At 40.9% G+C, this 19,464-nt stretch overlaps 1 protein-coding gene and 1 long non-coding RNA gene across 2 annotated transcripts in view; one reads left to right on the top strand and one right to left on the bottom strand.

Moving 5' to 3' along the window:
- Window positions 1-19,464, bottom strand: part of UPP2 (uridine phosphorylase 2) — a 28,881-nt gene that overhangs the window by 4,523 nt on the left and 4,894 nt on the right. The window contains 8 exon segments of the mRNA XM_070506611.1: window positions 8,651-8,755; window positions 8,758-8,798; window positions 11,223-11,296; window positions 11,299-11,431; window positions 14,644-14,759; window positions 17,453-17,499; window positions 17,502-17,540; window positions 17,543-17,603. Coding sequence (XP_070362712.1) covers window positions 8,651-8,755; window positions 8,758-8,798; window positions 11,223-11,296; window positions 11,299-11,431; window positions 14,644-14,759; window positions 17,453-17,499; window positions 17,502-17,540; window positions 17,543-17,603 — 616 coding nt within the window.
- On the top strand, window positions 239-4,932 carry LOC139045113 (uncharacterized). Its single transcript, XR_011502828.1, has 3 exons — window positions 239-854; window positions 1,848-2,222; window positions 2,542-4,932. It is a non-coding gene; the product is annotated as an uncharacterized lncRNA (long non-coding RNA).

The following is a 19,464-nucleotide window of genomic DNA, read 5'->3' as shown; positions in this document are numbered from 1 at the left end:
TCCCAAAGAAATGATGAATTAGACAGAACCAAGATTTAGCATTACATTCTATCAATAATTATCCCATATCTTTTATAAAGTGTTATTCAAGACAAAGTTTTTATGACATAAAAGTTTATGACATAAAGACATAAAGTTTTTATGACAAACCTCAAATGCTTTCTTTTATTAGATAATGAGAGTTGTGTAACTCAAAGTATTTCTATTTTCAGCTTGGCCTCCAGGAAACTCAGAACTAAATCTAAGTATTTAGATTTAGTATTGCACTCCCAGGTATCCTTTTTGATACTGACTGAGAACTCCCCACCCACTCCCTTGAATATATGCCTCTTGTTCTCTTTACCTTTGCTTGAGTGATATAATACATCCATCTTTCATTGAAAATTGTTGCTAATGCCTTTGCAAAAGAGGGGAGAGTACAAATAATCTGTCAGTAGATAAACACGTGACTTTTCTACACCTTATGGAATAGTGAAGGGAGCAGGGTCAGGAACAGGAGATCTCAGTTCTGGTCCATCTTTGTTATGGTCTAGCTGTGTTTCCTAGGCAGGCCCCCTACACCGTCTAGATGTCATTTCATTCTCTGAGGAGGGAGTGGGTTGGATCTCAGAGGTCTCTCCCAAGTCCACACCCTCAGCTTATGGGCCTCACATCATCTTGTCCATGTGAGGACCATGCCGTCATCTCCAGGAGCTCCAGCTGCAACCTTGGGGACTTGAGCTTCTGCAGGATGCTGGATCCCCAACCAGAGATGAGTCTGGGTGGGCAGAGAATGGAGTCTCACATGCTGAGGGTGGAGGCTCAGGCAAGGGGAACCCAGGAAGCCTCAGTGGGGTCAGAGAAGGGGGTCACAGGTAATGCCAATCACACAAAGGGTCAAATCCATGGCCCTAAATGGTTCTGTAATGTGTGAGTGTGTTGACAGTGGGGGAGGGAGGAGTGGGAGAGAGGGTAGGAGAATAGAATTACAGTGAATCAAAACACAACAAAACTATAGGGGCCAGCCCGGCAGCACAGCAGTTAAGTTTGGGAGCTACACTTTGGCAGCCCGGGGTTCGCCAGCCCAGATCCCAGGTGTGGACCTATGCATGGCTTATCAAGCCATGCTGTGGCAGGCGTCCCACATATAAAGTAGAGGAAGATGGGCACGGATGTTAGCTCAGGGCCAATCTTCCTCAGCAAAAAGAGGAGGATTTGTGGTGGATGTTAGCTCAGGACTAATCTTCCTTAAGAGAAAAAAAACAAAAAAAAATTATATATATATATATATGTATATACACACTAAACTTGATTAAAAATGGGTGAAAAATGATGAAGTGAGAAGGAAGAATGTTTTAAAAAATCCTCTTTCTAAAAGTAATAAATAGATTACTTACCATTTATGCCTGATTCCCCAGATACATTGACTGGTTTTGTTGTGAAATAATGGCTTGCATGCTACTGAATAAGTCAACTCAATGATTGATTTGATTCCAACTCTAACCATCTCGATATATGCCTAGTGCTTAGGGCTTGCTTGCTGAAGTAGCACAACGATCTGCTCACAACTTTTAAAATAGAAAAATCTGGGGTTTTTTTTGGTTCTTCTGAACAGGGACTATGAACCTTGTGCATCCGTGGGAGGCTGCTGGGAGAAGCAGCAGAGCATGGTGCAAAGAGGCCTCGAGTCAGACAGAGCCGGGTTCAAATTCCAGCTCAGCTACTTATTAACTGTGAGAACTGGGGAAAGTTATTTGGCCTCTCAGCCACAGTTTCTTTGTCCGCTGTGAGGGTGAAGAGAGCTGCAATTGGTTGCCTCTTGCCCTTGTGTAAGAATTTTTCAAAACCCTGATTTTTCTCCATTTTAGAGTTAAGAAATGTTCCAGCTCCAGACTGAATGTGATCCTTAATCCTGTCGTAATATCTTCTTCACTTTATCTGTGATCACTGTGGAGTTCCCAGAGCCAGATCTCCTTTATTGCTGGGACCAGCATAAGAATATAAAAGTGGAATTAAAGTCAAGATTCTGCTCCCTTTCGGTGAACTGTAATAAAGTAATATTATGAAGACTGAACATATCCCCAGAGTTACCAGTATCTATCAAAAGAAATAACACTGAATTCTTCCTTTACCCTAAAGAAAAACCACTGCGAGCACTGCAAACGACTAAAGACACAGAAGAGGATTTAGGCAGAAGCTAATCTTAGATAAATATTAGGTTTCGTATATGGCCATGCAAGCAGGTGAGTGTCAAAAGTCAGTGCTGTCTTTTAAAAACGGATACAAATTGAACATACTTATCACAAGTTCACAGTGCAAAAGGATTATCATCTTTAATCAGAATGTTAGGGGTTTAATTAAAGTAGATTTTGCTTTAAGAGGGGGAGAGATGTATGCATATTATAAAATCATAGATGAGCGCATTTATGCAGCATTGTATGGTGGTTTTACATTATTCTGAAGGTTTAACCTTTCAGTGCAGAATAATTTTATGAATGTCACTATTTCTCTTCACCTGAATCTTTGTTAAAGCAACATTGGATTCCCACGACTCTTTTCCAGGATGACGAGATCAGGATAGCAACAGTGATTTACGGGTGTCTGTGGGCCCATTTTAAGCAGTTTGTCCACCTATCAAATATCAAGAGATCCAGCGGCTACGGACATGGCAGGAGTGTTTGCACGGAACTTACGGCAAGGAGGGGCTTAACGTTAAGGCTTTGCCTCTTCCCGTTTGGACAATTAGGAGGCATTCTGGAGCTGTTTAGACAATTCCAAGCCACTTATGTGGCTGGAGAATGAAAGAACAAGTTGAGTTGCTACAGTGACTTTCCATCATAGATAGGATTCCAGTAGCCATTCATTTCATTTGTTTATTCATTTGTTCACTTGTTCATTTGTTCATTCATTTAGCAAATATATATTGAATGCCCCCATATAGCAGACATTATTCTAAGTGCTGCGGATATGGCAAGAAAATGACAAACAAGGTCCCTGTTCTCATGGCGCTTGCATACTAATGGAGAGAGATACTAAACACATACCTTCAAGCATTGATATATGTAAAATAATATGTAAATTAATAAATAAAGAAACCAGAAATATAGTCTATAGTGGTAAATGTGACGCAGAGAAATGAAGTAGAATGAGTGAGTGAGTTAGTGAGTAGAATGAATGTGGGTGAGTTTAGTTCAGGCAGTCATGCAAGGCTTCTCTGAGGAGGTGAGACTTACGGTGAGGTCTAATATTAATTATAAAGATAAGAAGCAGTAATCCACATGGACCCATGACCTCCTTGTGCCAGGTGGATGCAGAAAGCTTTGTTTCTAGACCAGTCCAAACCCCGTGAGTAACTCCTCTGAGTTAGGACAGTGGGTCTCTAGAAGACCCTTGTTTAAATAAAAACTTGTTATTTATAAGCTCAAACCATTAGCCATCATCACCTTAGTATGAAGTCAGATTGGTTATCCAGTCATCTGGCAGTATTAAAGAGATAGAAATGGCCATTAGAGAAGGCTGCCTGGAAAGACAGGGTGCAGTGGGCTGTTACTAACAGTGGGGCTAGGATGGAGGGGAGAGGGAGGACAGGCCTGGGGGGCTGGCTGCAGCCTGTGGGCCCTGTGCCCTTGGTGCCGCCTGAAGCCTACTTTCTCGTGTTGCTTACCGTTGGTATATCCTCCCTAGCTTCCTCTATGTTTCAACAGTTGCTTGTGAAGGTTCTCTCAGCCCTTCCCCAAAGCTAGCTTTCCTAGCCCACACAGAGTGGGTTGTAAGTGAGTTGCAATCACAAGGTGCCATGTCGCAGCTTCCAAGCTTCACTGCCATGGGGGAAGGATGTTATGAAGTGGTGATGAAAGATGAACATGGTAGCATCATGTGTATGGGGTTTTGTCCATGTCCTTGGTGCTTGATCTTCCAGGGGGACTGTACCAGGAATTCACCTTTTAAAACAGTGATATCTGAGGGAGATAAAATGTCCTCGTCACTCTGACGAAATTGGACAGAAGTACTCCAAGAACTACAGAAGGACAAGAACTACACAATTACAAAATTACAGACGCAATCTTTTGTGTGAATGTTGGCAGCCAAGAAGGGGTCAGCTGAACAAAAAGCCTGCAGCAGTGGCCTGGAAGAGAGCTATTGGCAGGCCAAAATCAGCTACCAGCAGTTTCAGCAGCCATTGAAAAAGGAAAATGCAGCAGCGGGCAGGAAATACAACACGCTAGAGAGGAAAGAGTCCAGGAAGGCACTTGCAGGTGGCAGAGAGAGCAAGGTCACAAGGATTTGTGCAAGGACAGAAAATCCCCCATAAAAGAACGACTTCTCTGAGGTTTTGGAAACATCCTTAAAGAGAGAAGTACACGGGTCCAGCGTTCACAAACCTAGAACTCTCCCTGACTGCCAATCGGTGCCTTGTAAGAAAGAACTGTGGTCATCACCAAACTTACATCAGGGCAGCGTGTTTGTAAGTAAGCATTTGATGTTTAACTAAACTGGTTAAGAAATTCTGCTCCATTTACAAATTATGTGGAGACATGACTCAAGTGACCACTTGTTTCTAAAATAAAGAAATGGGAGGAGGCATTTCCTGGAGCAGAAATATCTGAATCCACGTATTCTTGCAGACTGTGTGCTGATTGAACTGCTGCTCAGGCAAAGTCAAGCTGCCCCCAGCTGGAGCTCCCCCCTCACTAACTGATGGAGAGAAAAGCAGATGCTATCGTTTCTCTGAAAGAGGGTATTAGCAATGACCTTCTAAAGAGGACGAGGATGCATTTGCTGTCTTCAGCCTGAAAGATGGGCGTTGTTAAGGATAGTGGTTCTACAAATAATCTCTTCTTATGAAATAGAACTTTAAAATGTATTTTTAGAAATGTTGACACAAACCTTTTGTATATTAAAATTGATTGACTATAAGGACAAATATTGGAATTAAAATTCCACTTGTGATAAAACGAAGCATTGTCATGCTATAATTCTTTACTTCTTCTTTGAAGGTTTCTTCTCTGGATGCCAGGATGCTACACTCTCCAGGTGTACTGCCAATTTCACCGGCTACTCCTCCTTTGTCTCTTTTGCTGGGTCTCCCTCCTCTCCCCTAACTGTTAATGTCTAACCAAGGACATTTTCTTATCTGTTTCTATGCTAATTTTCTGTGTCATCTCATCCGTTGCATGGCTTTAAACGCCATCCATATGCTGTCAACTTACAATTTTACCTCTCCAGTCCAAACTTCTCGCTTAAACTTCAGATTCATAAATCCACCTCTTTACCTGGCCTCCATTTGATATCCACTCCCCCTAAATCTCCACCCAGTTTTTTTCTATCCCAATTATGATAACTCCATCTTTTTGGTTGTTCAGGGCAAAAACCTGGGAGTCATTCGTAACTCTTGTATTTCTCTCAAAATTTGCATGAAATTGTCAACAAATATTATTGGATTTGTCTTCAAAATGTATCTAGAGTCTAACTACTTCTCAATACCTCTGCTGCTGTCACCCTGGTCCATCATCTCTACTGCATTAGCCCTCTTAGTCCTCTCCCTGCTTCTGCCCTTGACCCCAGTAGTCTCTTCCCATCTCAGTAGCCGGTATGATCCTGTTAAAACACAAGTCAGATCCAGTCACTTCCCTATTCAAAGCCCTCTAATGGCTTCCCATTTTGCTTAGAGTGAAAGTCTCTGTCCTCATAGTGACCACAAAATCTGCACTCCTGCCATCTCCTACCATTCTCCATTGCTGTCACTCTCCTCCAGCCACACGGGTCTCTTTGTTCCTCCAACACACTCTGTATGCTTCTGCCTGGTGGCCTTAGATTGGGCATTTCCAGACTGCTCTTCCCCCAGATATCCATATGGCACCCTAAATGGCACCCTCTCAATACACTCTTTCCAACCATGCTATTTTGAATTATGGTTTCATACCTCAGTCATCCCTGTTCCCTTTTCCTACCTTATTTTTCACCTTAGCACTCTTCAGCATCTAACATATTACTGTTATTATACATTATTCTTTATTGTTGTTATTTGTCTCCCTCACTAGACTTCATAAAGGCAGAGATTTTGTCTGTGTTGTCTGCTGCTGTATCCCCATTGCCTGGGTACGCAGGCCACTAGTTGATACACAGGAGAAAGTCCTTCTTTCTTTAGAAAGATAATGATTGAGATAAATCTTATCAACCAGAGATCTAATTTAAAAACTAGGCTTCTTAGTAGTGTGCCATTCACTCAGTAGGCACGCTATAAAATACATTTGAATTAATGACATATCTTATGGAATTTTTCTGAAAAAAAGATAATTTCTGTGTGAAATGCAAAACCATGAAGTCTGAAAAAAGTTGCCCCAATGTTTTCTTGGACACCATTGTTAATATCTGGGGACTGTTTCCCACTCAAAAACATTATTTTAGATGATGCTATTCTACTTTAGATCTGAAGTTTTCATAGTCAATTCAATAAAGAATATTTTATTCACTTTGCAGCTTTACTCTCTTCCATCAATAACATTTACAATTTTGTACCTAGAGGATGACTATGAAAATAATTTAAAATCACAAAGAATAGTTATTCTGATTAGTTCTAATGAAAAATATGTTTTCTTCTATAGTTTTCCCTGGTGCTGGTGAAAGGTTTGTGATTTTATTGGAATAATTTAACCAAAAATAAAAATGCATGCCACATCCATATTTTGTTTATAAATACTATTCCCCACTGAAAGGAACCAGAGCTTCTTGGAGAAATGGCTGGTTCCAGACCTGAGGCAAGGAAAGTGCGACTTGTCCCTGAGAATCATGTTGTGCCTGAAAGCAAGAAAATTCTTCAAGAACTAATAGGATTATGTCAAAAGGACAAAAGAGTGTGCTAGAAGGGACTCTTCCTGGCCAAATTTGGGATAATTGAGTATCAAAAAGAATAATGACAGAAACTGTTTATAACACATTGATTTGGACAAAATCTATAATAATGACTGCCCTCAACCAAAAAGAAAAAACAAGAGATTGGGGGGGGTGGGGGCAAGAGGATGAATAAGAAAAGCTCTTCTTAAAAAAGAATGGTAGCTAATAAATGTAGGAGGAATGATGGAATTAAAAAATTATCATTTTGCAACCCATACTAAAATCATTGGGCAGAAGACGGTTGGGTTACAGGATATTCATGCAGTGCCAAATTATCACCCATAGATTACTAGCTATTTACAAAGAGAAAACTAACTTTTCACTGGAGAAAGGTGGCAGTTACCACTTGAATCCAGTGATCCAACTCGAAATGACTCATAGGGGATAATCTTCACATTGCATTTCCCTCATGCAGTGCGATGGAAAGTTCACATTACTATGAAGCGTTCTTGCCACATAGCTGAGTCTAATCAAGCCATTAGACTTCACTTCCACTTTACAGGAAAGATGCAGTGTAGATGAACAAGTGAAACCCCCTCAGGAAAGACACAGACAAATCTAGAGCATGGGATAGTCTATAAGATAACAGCCTTGACTCTTCAAAAAATCTGTTGTCATGGGCAAAAAGAAAAATAGGGGGACTATTCTAGATGTAAAAAGTACAGAGCTATAACAACCAAGTAATACAGTGTATGAAGTTAAGTCAATATTGGATAAGAAGAAAATCTATAAAAAATATTTTTAGGGAAATTTAAATATGGAATGGATGTTAAATGATGTCATGAAACTATTTTTACTTTTCTTAGCTTTATTTCAGTTTGATAATGGTATTGTGGTCATCAGGAGAATATCATTCTTAAGAAATGATGTGGAGGTACAGGAGTTAACTGGCATGATGTTTGCAATTCATTTACAAATGATTTAGGAAAAAAGCAAATAGGGGTGTGTGTATATATATGCACACATATCTACGTACACATACATATATGTGTGAATATATATATTTAGGAAGTATGCACAAATGTGGCAAAATATTAAAAATTGTTGAATCTTGGGGCTGGCCCTGTGGCCTAGTGGTTAAGTTTGTTGCTCTCTGCTTCAGTAGCCCAGGTTTGCGGCTTTGGATCCCAGGCATGGACCTACATCACTCGTCAGCCATGCTGTGGTGGTGACCCACTTACAAAATAGAGGAAGATTGGCACAGATGTTAGTTCAGGGCAAATCTTCCTCCCCAAGGAAAAAAAAATTGTGGCATCTTGATAAAGGGTATACAGGTATTTATTATACTATTCTTTCAGTTTTTCTGTATTATCGAAATTTTTCAAAATAAAAAGTTGGGAAAAGCAAAAATGCATGCAAATTAACTTTAAAACCACATTACTTCACTGATGTTTTGTCCTTTGATGGACTATTTTAGGAATATTTTTTTTGCATCATGTCTCAATAAATTGTATTTTCAATTGTAATAGAAAATAGCAGCCACTACCAGGATGAAGAAAGCAGAACTTGCTGTCAAGTCCTGGCTACATAACCCACTAGCTGGTGACCTTAGGCTACTCATTTTTGACCCTTGAGACTTGGTTTCCTCATTTGCATAATGGGGATAATGCCTTGCCCACTCAAGAGGCCTTAAGAGACAATGCATGTTATAAACAATTATAAGGCATGCATTCAACCTAAAGTAATATATGGCTGGATTCCTTTTTCTTCTCCTGCAGAGTGAAAATATCTTTATGAAAGAGGAGAATTTGACCCTAAGTATTCATGAACAGCTTACATTTTAGACCACAAAGTCTACACATGCCCACAAACACTGTAGATTCCATTTTAATATTGCTGACACTGGCTTTGCATGCTCTCTTCAATTAATCTAACTTTTTTCTCTGGAAGAGGAGCCCAGTGCTCCATCTAGTCGACCCTGGCCTGAAAGAGAATGGAAAACATTCAGCGACTTGGTTTCCTACCATGGTGGTAGTGGCGTCACTAAGAGGCTTGCTGTCAGCCTCAGTGCTCTGGGCTGTCTCTAACTCTTGGGCCTGCTCCCAAGGTAGGATAAACCCAGCCATCTGAATCTTCCCATCAGAGGACCTGGAAGAAGGCTGTGCCCAGCTCGAGAGCCTCATATTATAGAGAGGAGAATCTCCATGGCACTGAGTGCCCCAGCTCCTGGGCAAGTAACCATTGAGTGTCTGCAGCAGCCAGCACTGTCAGGGCCAGTATGAACTAGAGGGCCGCTGAGAGTTCTACCCTATGAGGAAAATCCTAGTTTGCTTCCGTGACTGGGGGATGCCCCAGGGACGAGTGCTGCAGGAGAAGAAGGGGCTTCAAGACTCTGTGATGCTCATACGCTACTTGAGAATCAGGACGATGGTTTGGACATTGCAGCTTTTCATATGCCGTCATGACGGTAGTAGTAGCCAAATACAGACATATACAGTAGATACAGACAATCGATTTGTCTACCTTTTTGCCTGCTATTCCACCTCTTTGACTGTATGCTACCCTTTTGTGATCACTTTTTCCCTTCTAGGTTGTTCTCAGTGTTCATCTATCACATAATTTCACCTGTATTGACTAGTGGGGATACTAGGAGGTGAAGAAAATCCTGGTGCTGTTACTCTCCACCCTGCATGTACAGGAACAGACCTCTCCACTCCCCACTCGCAAGGATGGCCTGATGGAAGTAGGTGAGCCAACAGCACTCTGTCACCATCCATTATTTGCACGATCCTCTTTTGGCTCCCTTTCCTCTCTTTTTCTCCCTTTCCTCCATCTCTTTCATTCCACTTCCATCCTGGCTGTCTGCTTCTCCTTGTTCCCTCCTCCTCAGGGCTGCCTGACAGCACCTCTAATGCAGTGCTATTTAAATCATTTCAAACTCAGCTGTCCCAGAACAAGCAGGTAGTGTCAACAAGGTCTGCCTGGTCTGAGGGGAGCAGCCTCACCTCAGCTTCAGCGAATGTAGCCCTGGATGTGGACCAGGGTTTGCCAGCACTGCCATGCATATATTATTTTATATTTTTTATGTCATGTATGTTATTTCAAGAAGCTGAAAATCTGGATTTTCACATGAAATCTCCAGAATTATAAATGTTAGCAAAATAATTCACTTTCTCTTTTTTGCAGAGAAAGATTTGCCCTGAGCTAACATCTGTTGCCAATCTTCCTCTTTTTATTTTCCTCCCCAAAGCCCCAGTGCATGGCTGTCTATCCTGGTTGTAAGTCATTCTAGTTCTGCTATGTGAACTGCTGCCACAGCATGGCAACTGACAGACGGGTGGTGTGGTTCTGCGACCAGGAAACGAACCCAGGCTGCCCAAGTGCTGAGCGCTGAACTTTAACCACTAGGCCATCAGGGCAGCCTCTAATTCACATTTTAAAAAGAGTGTGAACATCAACTCTAACAGGCTGTCCTTTGTAAGCTCTGGCTTAAACTCATCGGTGGCTCTCCTGATGAAGGAGCCAGTGGCTTACAAGAGAGGGTCTCAACTCTGTAAGAGCCAACATCTCTCCTATTTTGTAATGCATATATAGTGACAGCACCTTTACTAACCTGAAGTAAAATTTGTAGATAATATAGCCTGTCTTCATATATAATTTTTAAAAATTTAATATGCTACCCTAAGTTTGATCCAAAGGGAAAAATAAAAATAATTAAAATGAAGTAATAAGTAGTTTGATGATATACTCAAACACAACTACACTTCAAGATTTCTAGAATGCCCTCCCAGGAATGTTACCAACCTTGCTTAGATTCTTTCTTCTGGAATAAGCAGAGCCTGTCCTTGAGGGTGTTTTCTCCTGGCCCCTCTCCCCTTGTAGCAAGAGCTGCTGCTTGGTGGTCACCTTCAATTTGTCCCTAAACTTGACTTGAGGACCCTTTGGTCATGGCCAAGAAATAAAAGAACCTCTCTGAGACCACCCCATTCCTTTGGGATTTCCTCCCGCAAACATTTCTCCCCCTTTCCTGGTCCTTATTCTTTCCTGAATCAGATCGGCATAAATATAGAGTCAGAATAGTCCTCGTCTCCTAGAGTCACCAATTTAAATTAAAGGCATAAACAGAGATAGGATTTTGCTAACATCACTAATTGCATTTTAGTGTTTAATTTGTTCTCGGAGGATTAAACCCACTCTCAATATAAATTCATTATGGGTGTTTCTCTGCTGCTTATTGTGTCCTCACATTTCTATGCTTTAGTAAGTTAAAAAGGCTATTTCAGTTCCTTTTTTAATCCCCAAGTATTAATTTTCTAAAGTGGAGCTTTTAATATAAATCATGGGTTTGAATAACAAAGAGTTGCTGGCAATTTTCTGTTGTTTTCACAGTTTATTAGTTATTCTCATCTTTATAAAAATCATAAGTACACGGTGTATGTCCAATGAGGGTTGGGAAGTCGGGAATTTCTTTGCTACAGTTGAAAATAGTTCCTCCTACAGTTGCTTGTCAAGTTCAGTACTTCGGAGGACGAAGTTACCAAGTTACCTGTTCAAATGGGGCTTAAAGAAAGAGTCTATGATTGTATCCATTATTACCATAGATGCCTGTGCAATCCCGGAAACATGGGAATGAATAAGTGATTACAGAAGAATGTCATTTAGAGTTTGTTTTTGACGCATAATATGTAATCTATTCTGCCAACATTAATTAACGCTCATTGCGAATGATTCTCCCTATTTTCATTTTTTAAATTTTTTTCTTTTCCAAATGCAATTAAATAATAACATTCAGAACAGGCATTTACATTTGCTGTCTTCCCAGATTCACATTTACAATGTGATGGGGTTTAGATTTCAAGACAAACATGACTCTTGGACATGCAAATTAGTACCGGCCTTCGGGCACAAATTTGAATAAATTAGGTCAGGAATAAACTAAACGAGCCTGCCAGCAAGTAGCTTTCACCAAGTGATGTGACTACTTGATGTTTCATCTTCTCTGCAACTCCTTGATTACTACAATTTCTTTGCATCTCTATCCTCTCTTCCTTCTGATTCTTGTCACATCCATTCCCTCCTCCCCTCTCAGACCCCATGTAAATTAGGCCTCTTGGCTGAACTTCCAATGCCATAAAATCGGCCTTGCTTATAGGACTCAAGCTTACTTAAGAAACCATTTTCTGCCAACTACTATTTTCCCTGCCTGGACTGCTCTATTCTCTTCCCCCCACATCCCTTCATCAGACTCACACCAACTCATTCTTCAGGTGTCAGCTTAAACCACTTCCTTCAAACGGTCTGAATCCATGGAAGGCGAATGAAAATTTAAAGGCAACACAGATAGGTTACATTCAGTTTCCCCAGGCCCAGTTTTTGACCCAGTTTATGACCCATTTGATTTCTGTTTAGAGCCTGCATATATATTGAGAGCATCCTAGACTCTCTCTGTTCTAACTGTCATCACACTTTTGTAATTACTCATTTGCTTGTGAATTTCCCTAATAAAACATTAACTCTACAAAGGCAAGAGCAACATGTGTTCACTGTTGTCTCCCAGGTATAGCATTATGCCTATTACATTATAGCTACTCGATAAAAATCTGTTGAATGAGTGAATGCATCCATAGAGATGCCATAAAGCAGAGATCTGCAAACTACAATCCATGGGCCAATTCTAGCCTGACTTTGTAAATAAAGTTTTATTGAAACACAGCCATATTCATTCATTTATATATTGTCAATGGTTTCTTCCACACTGCAACAGCAGAGTTGAAGTTACAACAGAAACCATTTGGCCTGTAAAGCCTAGAATATTTAGTATCTGGCCCTTTACAGAAAAAGTTTACCAAGACCTGCCATAGAGCACAGCCATATCCTTCTGGGTTTTTATAAATTCCAATATTAATCAACATAGAGTAATTACAGGAAACTTCAGAAGATCCAGCTAGAGATCCAAAGTGAGCTCTGATGATAGAGGCTTGGTGGCTCAGATACTTTTTAAGTAAGTCAAACAAGTGACTCCTTGAATTATTCACAACGTCTTAAGAATAGGAAAGTGATTGGGAATGAAGTTGAAAATGTGTGCATTAAAAATGATGTTATTCACATGCCATCCTAATATTTAGATGCATTAGGACATTTACATCATGGTTAAAATCTCTCAAAGGCCAAAATACTGTTTAATTGAATACTTTATCCTCACCAAGTTTTGTTGGCCCATCTAAGGAGTGGTAATATCAGCAGAGGAATAAGCTGTGCCTCCTTCGTCTCCAAGTGCAATGCTGCTTAAAACAGAACAAACAAATACATCTTATTCATCTTATTTATAAGCTAAGAGTTCTTAAAAAGGATAAACTTCAAAATGAAGGTATCCACAACAGCATAGTGCTTTAATTGGCCACGATTCGTAGGTCCTCATTGTGATACTGGTACTGCCTATGGGCTGTATGTATCATGTTGCCATTAACCAAAAGACCTAGAATTCCAAGATCACAAGCAGGATGGTCAGCAGAGTGCCTTGCACATGCTAGACACTTGTTAATATCAAGCGGCAACTGCAACAATCAGGATAGTACATTGCGTGGGCATGGGCTATAGAGGCAGATCCTTGTATTCCACTACCCGAGAATTATAAGCAAACTTAATAACAATGTCATCCATTTTATCCCCAAATGTATTGTTCCCTACTGTTGACTATTTGGGGTAACATTGAATAAACTACAGTCCAGAAGGATGACTGATCCAACACTGATTGCTAACATTCTCCTTCTCTTTCTGGATGGACCTCCACAGGTGTCCTACTCAATCTCATTGTGAGGCCCTTGGCTGGACCTTCATTCCTATACCACAGCTGTGGGAAGGGCACTGTCTCTTTGAACATGTCTCTTTCTAGAGAAGCATGGCTCAACCACCTGTAGCTCTGTGATATTGGACAAGTCACCTCTCTAGTTCTTTGTGTCAGGATTTCTGAGGTCCTTTCCTGGTCCAAAAGTATACAATTCTAATGCCCTTTCCCTCACAAAATCTCAGATTTTTTAATAATTCCCACTCAGTTCTGTCGCTCTGCCAACCAAACCTTTCTAGTTACAATGTCCTGTCTGTATTTGCATTTTGTGACATAGTAAAATCCACCCCATCATAAGATCTGCTCCTGAATAAAAGGTTGAAAAAGAAGGAGGTTTCCTCAGAACTTTACCTCAACCCAATGTGGGAGCACAAACAAGGTCTTTGACCAGCTGCCTGACCAGCCAAGGAAGACGGGAGGAGGGGAGGTTCTGGGAAAACCTTAGGAAGCATCATGGGCCCTTCCTTAAAAGCCCAGCCTAATCTTTTCTGGTGTGTTGATGAGGAAAAGACCCAGCCAAGAGAAGGGACATAGTCACTGATGTGAGCAATGTTTTCCTAAGAGCTATCTTATCAAATAAGTCTGCTTATCTAGCTGACAAACAAGGCAAATCCTAGTGATTATTTTTTTACTTGAAAGTGCTTATTTCTGTCACTTATAAAGTTCCTAAGCCTCAATATTTACTCTAACCCTCAAAACTTACTCTTATCCTCAAAACATATTTCCCAGCAATTCTTCCACTTTTTCCCTTAAGAATATCTGAGTCCATTTGGGCCACAGGCAGTGGGACCTCTCACTCCAGGTTTCCGTGGAGAAAAAAAGAAGGCTAAAAGGAACTATTTCATTAAATTTAAATTTCTTTAAATTTCCTCAAGCCAAGCCTCCCGACACTTTTTAGCCCATCTCGGTTTCCGCCGGGGTCTGAGTTCGCTGGTATCTTTTGGCAGCTGCCCTGTATGGAACTATCACCTAGATTTAAAAGTAGAAATCAACCCCTCTCATCTATTCTCCCGATCATAGTAACGTTGTAGCTCCTGTCAAGGTGCAGTAATTTGATGAGTTCATGAAGCATAATAGAAACGGAGGGGAGGCCCATGCCATGCTGTTGAGAGAAAAGAGAAAGTCATTATACATCTTGCAAACCGATATACACACAGGACATATTTTCTTCCTTCATTACAAGTGAACAGCCCTCAGATAAATTTGCATAGTCATTATGACTGTGCCAAAGCTGAGGAAAACGTAACTCAGGTCTAACTGACGCCTACGTGACATGCTGATAGATGTGTCCATCTGTGAGGATCAGAGAGAGGCACCTCCCTGCCAGTTAAACTGAGTTCGGCCCCCATCATCAAGAGCAGAAGGTGGGGAGGCATGGTGTCCTGGTGTGTCTGGGCAGTGTCATTTCTCATCTCCCCACTGGGCTCTTTATAGTGAGCCTTTGAAAAAGAGCTTTTTGCAAGATTGACTTGATTTCAAGGAAATATAAATTTGACTACCAAGTAATTAGTCCTTTTCCACCAGACTAAATGAATAATAAATCCATTTCATTGCTTTCCTATGGCCTCATTCATTTGGTGTTAATTCTGTGTGAGCTCTGAAAAGTACGAGGGTAGAGATGTAGGTTACATCCATAACTAACAATTTGGAGCATATGCTGAATGTGTAGGGGAGGTTAAGTTGCTGTAGATCATGACCATAACCCCAGTATTCTTCAGCATTTGGAACAGTAGAATCAATGTCACCAGAATAGAGGTCAATACAGATTACAGGATTTAGCGACTCCTGGTGGTTACAGTGTGTTCTAATAACGCTCCAGAAAGATCCTCCATGCTGGAATTTGTAGTAGCTGGAGCTGAGTTTAGAATTAATGGTGATCTCACTCCTAACATAACATCAGAGAGTCAAGTGTGCTCCTAAATGTATTCTGCTCTTGGGCACAAAGACTCTGTGTGCAAGAAAACACCAGGAGCATCTTGGCAATTAGGTGATGTCTGTCACTAGTTCTGTCATTAACAAATCTGGAAAACCCTTACAGCCATGACCATGAGGCTTTCTCCTGAGTTCCCTCCCTCTCCCACCAAGAATATTGAACTGTGGAAACTTTGCACCTCTGGGTTCCCCATTTTTGGTTCCCATTGAACATGCCCTGACCTCCAAATGCATTTTAAGTTTCTGGAGACATGAATCAAACCGATATTAATTTGCGTGTCCAAGATGAACAAGTCTGGGCTTTGGCATTGACTCTGCCACTAATGAGTAAACTCTCTAAATCTCATTTTCCTCAACTGTAAATTAGGAGAAAGAACCATTATTTGATGTATTATGTTCCTTTTAAATCAGATATTTGATAGGTTTATGATTATCACTTCTTATGCGACATGGTGATCAAATGACAAATGTGCTTGTGTGTTTCTGCTAAAGTCTCTCTCTGTCACACACACATACACACACATACATCTCAGCAGCTGCTGGAAAGGAGGAATTTTCAAAGAAGGGGTCCCAGTTGGAAATCCTCTGCCTAGTGAGGCCCATTTCTAATTGGCTGACCTCTGGTCATGATACACATTTCAGCTCTTTTTCACTGACAGGACAGCAGGATCAGTCTACTGCTGTTTTTGTATCTTACTCTGAAGTTTTAATGCTTATTTATGATAGCTTCACATTTTTATAAATGGTGCTTTTTTGTCCTTACCCACTTATGTGCAAAAAAAGACTAAAAGTCAAGCAAAATTTAGTAAGACAAAATTTGCCAAGATCAGAGGATATTCAGTTTTCTTCTAGCGTAGATATTCTACATGTTTGTTGAATGAACAGGTGAATAAACAAATGGATTCTCCCATTTGAGCCCAAAGAAGATTTCAGGCATTCTTGGCCCAGAGGGGAGATCAACTTAGCTTACCCACTGACACCACATAATTCTCCCTTCTTTACTCCAGCCTTCTGGCTACGATCATCCATCCTTCCATCACCAGGGACTATAGAGGGATCGATGGATGGTGGCTATTCCCTGGTGCAGGAACCACTTATAATTCAGCTCCTTGCAATTGTCGCATCTCTGCGATAGGCCCTTCCCTGTCCCCTGGCATGCCTGGCTGTGCCTCTTATGAGGGCTGCAGTATCCAGATATGTAACAAATTCAGAACTATCATTTCAGAATACAACCCTGTGCGGAGAGACAAACTTAGGCAAGCTGAGTGCCCACACATACACACTCTCATAACTGTATGCAACCCTGAGTCCAAGGGGCATATGGTCTATGAGTTCCCTAATATTGCAAATCATTTCACTTTTATTTTGTGTTAGAACACGGTGTGGGTCCAGAGCTGTTAACGTATTCTAAATACACGGGAGTAATTCATAAGAGCTCTGTGGAAATGCATTCGCAGCTTTTCAGTGGGCTTATTATAGTGTTAAATGGCACCGCTTTTGCAATTCTGAAAATTGGCCCCGGTGTACTAAAAGCTCAACATTCCCAAAGCTGGATAAGGAATAGAAGGGAGAAAATTGCTCTTGGCTTAATCAGTTGTAAACTAAAGAGAGAAGAGGTGTGCTTTGAGAGTTTTTTCCCTAACTCAAATAGCTAAGTAGTGACTAATAAACTAAACTAAGGTGACACTGAATGCTATGTTCTGCCCCTAGGACTTTTTCCAATAATGAATGTCACACCTGGACACTTAATTTAATTGTTGAGAATGCAAAGCAGTGGGGGGAAAGAACTCCTACGTTCGGAAGTCCCCACTTTTTCTCTCCAGCTTGTGAGGACTACCTGAAGCGCAACCCCTGAGTACTTACACTGATGGAGAGCACAGGACCAGTTTTGTACCTACAATCCCTGTCTCAGCACAGCTGTCCTTTATATCCTCTACACTTTCCTCTGCTGCTCCTTGTGCAGAAACAGGGCGAACGCTTCCATGCTCCTGGGGCTCCAACAAATGCAGACAAACTGTTAATAAAAATAAACAATTACCTGCCTTGGTAACTGGGATAAGAACCAAGGGTCAACTTTTCACTCTAATCTTTTTATTTTATTTTTCAGTAATTTACTTAAGAGTATGTGTAGATGTCGTGGGTTGTGTTAACGAGTTAACTAATTTTGCATCACTAACCTGTAAATAAGGCAACAGACACAAAGTTTGATATACTTAATTAGTAAAGAAAAAGATAATCACAAAATCAAAGTAGGTGTTGATTTTGTTCAAGTAAGGGTTTCCTGGTGTTTTTGTTTACAGTGAACTTCAACCAGCATCTTACGTTGATAAGAGACATCCTGCTGTGGGGCTTTAGCAGGCTGTGTGCTTGGTGTGTGAGTGCCAAGGACGTGGAATGAAGTAACAAGAGAACAAAAGGAAAACCACGAGTTCTAGGTATGTTGTCTGATTCCACATCCCCTATCATAAATTTTTATTATGAAATGTATTATGTTAACTTAGGGCTTTAAAGAAATCACCTCGAGACTTTCCAACTTCTCATTTAGAAGAAATTCTCATGGAAGAAGCCTTATCATTGTAGACTGCAAATCTCATTCAGTATTTCACCAATTCCAATGATTTGGTTTTGGTTTTGTTTTATTCACCTTTAACATCTCTGAAATTACAATAAGTACTGCAAGTCAAGGGTGTCAAATCTAATAAAATGTGGTAATACAATTGTCTGCTGGTTGCTTGTGTGATAGCCTGTTCCGTGTACATCACCCCAGGGATGGGAAAGGAGGATGCCAGAGAGAGGACTGGAGTGGCCTGACAGCAGGTAGATAAGCAGCCAGCCGGGTGAGTACCAGAGGTCAGTAGTGGAGGAGGAGCAACAGCAGATGTCAGAGACCCGAGGCAGTACAGTCGACAGAAGGGTGCCAGGCTCAAAGCCATTCGAGAATCTCCGCTAAGCAGTGAGGTGCACACAGTCTGAAGAAGCTCTGAATCAGAAAGATAACTCAACAGTGGTTAAACACTTGCTGTTTAAGGTGAGATAAATCTGGCTTTGCATCCCAAACCTGTCACTGATTAAGTAACTTGCTCACTGTTATGCATATAATCTCTATGTACCTCAGATCGTTATCTCCAAAATGGGAAAACACAATACTCTTCAGAGGGTTTTGTGAGGATAAAATGGGACTGAATATGGTGGAGGACATTGCACAAAGCCAGGCACCTTCTGAGTGATCAACTACTCTTTTTCATATCACGTAGCAATTTCCTGGCCCTGCTTTTAAGGTTGCTTATTGTTTCCGTATTTGTAGAACTTAGTATAAATGAAGCTGGTTCAAATCCAGTAAGGAAAGGCAGTCGGTGGTGCCTGACTGATGTGGGCAGCATTAGGCAGAGGATCAGAGGCTTGCTAGTGAGGTCCCTCATGGGGGTAAAGAAGATCTGTCTAAGGAAATACCTAACTGGGGCTGTAGAGCAGTTGCCTCCATTCACAAATGATCTACCATGCCTATTGGGTGGTCTGATTACATGATGCATTCTGTTTCCATTTAGCGATAATTCCTGTGCCACACTCATTCTCAATTATGGGATGTAATTATCCTTTTATCCAGGCCCTCTGCTTCTCTTCTACCCTCATTATTGTCTTTTCTGTATCTTCTTATGAGTTTCTCTGATGGAGCCTAAAGTTGATAGTGAACTGCATTGAGGCTATAAGGCTGAGTTAGCCATAAGGCTGAGTAGCAAAGAGGGTAAGACCATGGTCTAAGATTAGTTCTTAAATTATTATTGATTACTCGTAAAATTTTTCCCTCTGTTCACAGGGCTAGTTAAGACTTGGCTCAAGATCTTAGTAGAAGGAGGTCTTTTTTTTGTTTTTTGTTT

The sequence above is a fragment of the Equus asinus genome, chromosome 4, assembly GCF_041296235.1.
Source record: "Equus asinus isolate D_3611 breed Donkey chromosome 4, EquAss-T2T_v2, whole genome shotgun sequence".
Classification (NCBI taxonomy): domain Eukaryota; kingdom Metazoa; phylum Chordata; class Mammalia; order Perissodactyla; family Equidae; genus Equus; species Equus asinus.
Note: the sequence above shows the minus strand (reverse complement) of the source record. Positions and strands in the feature narration are given on the sequence as shown.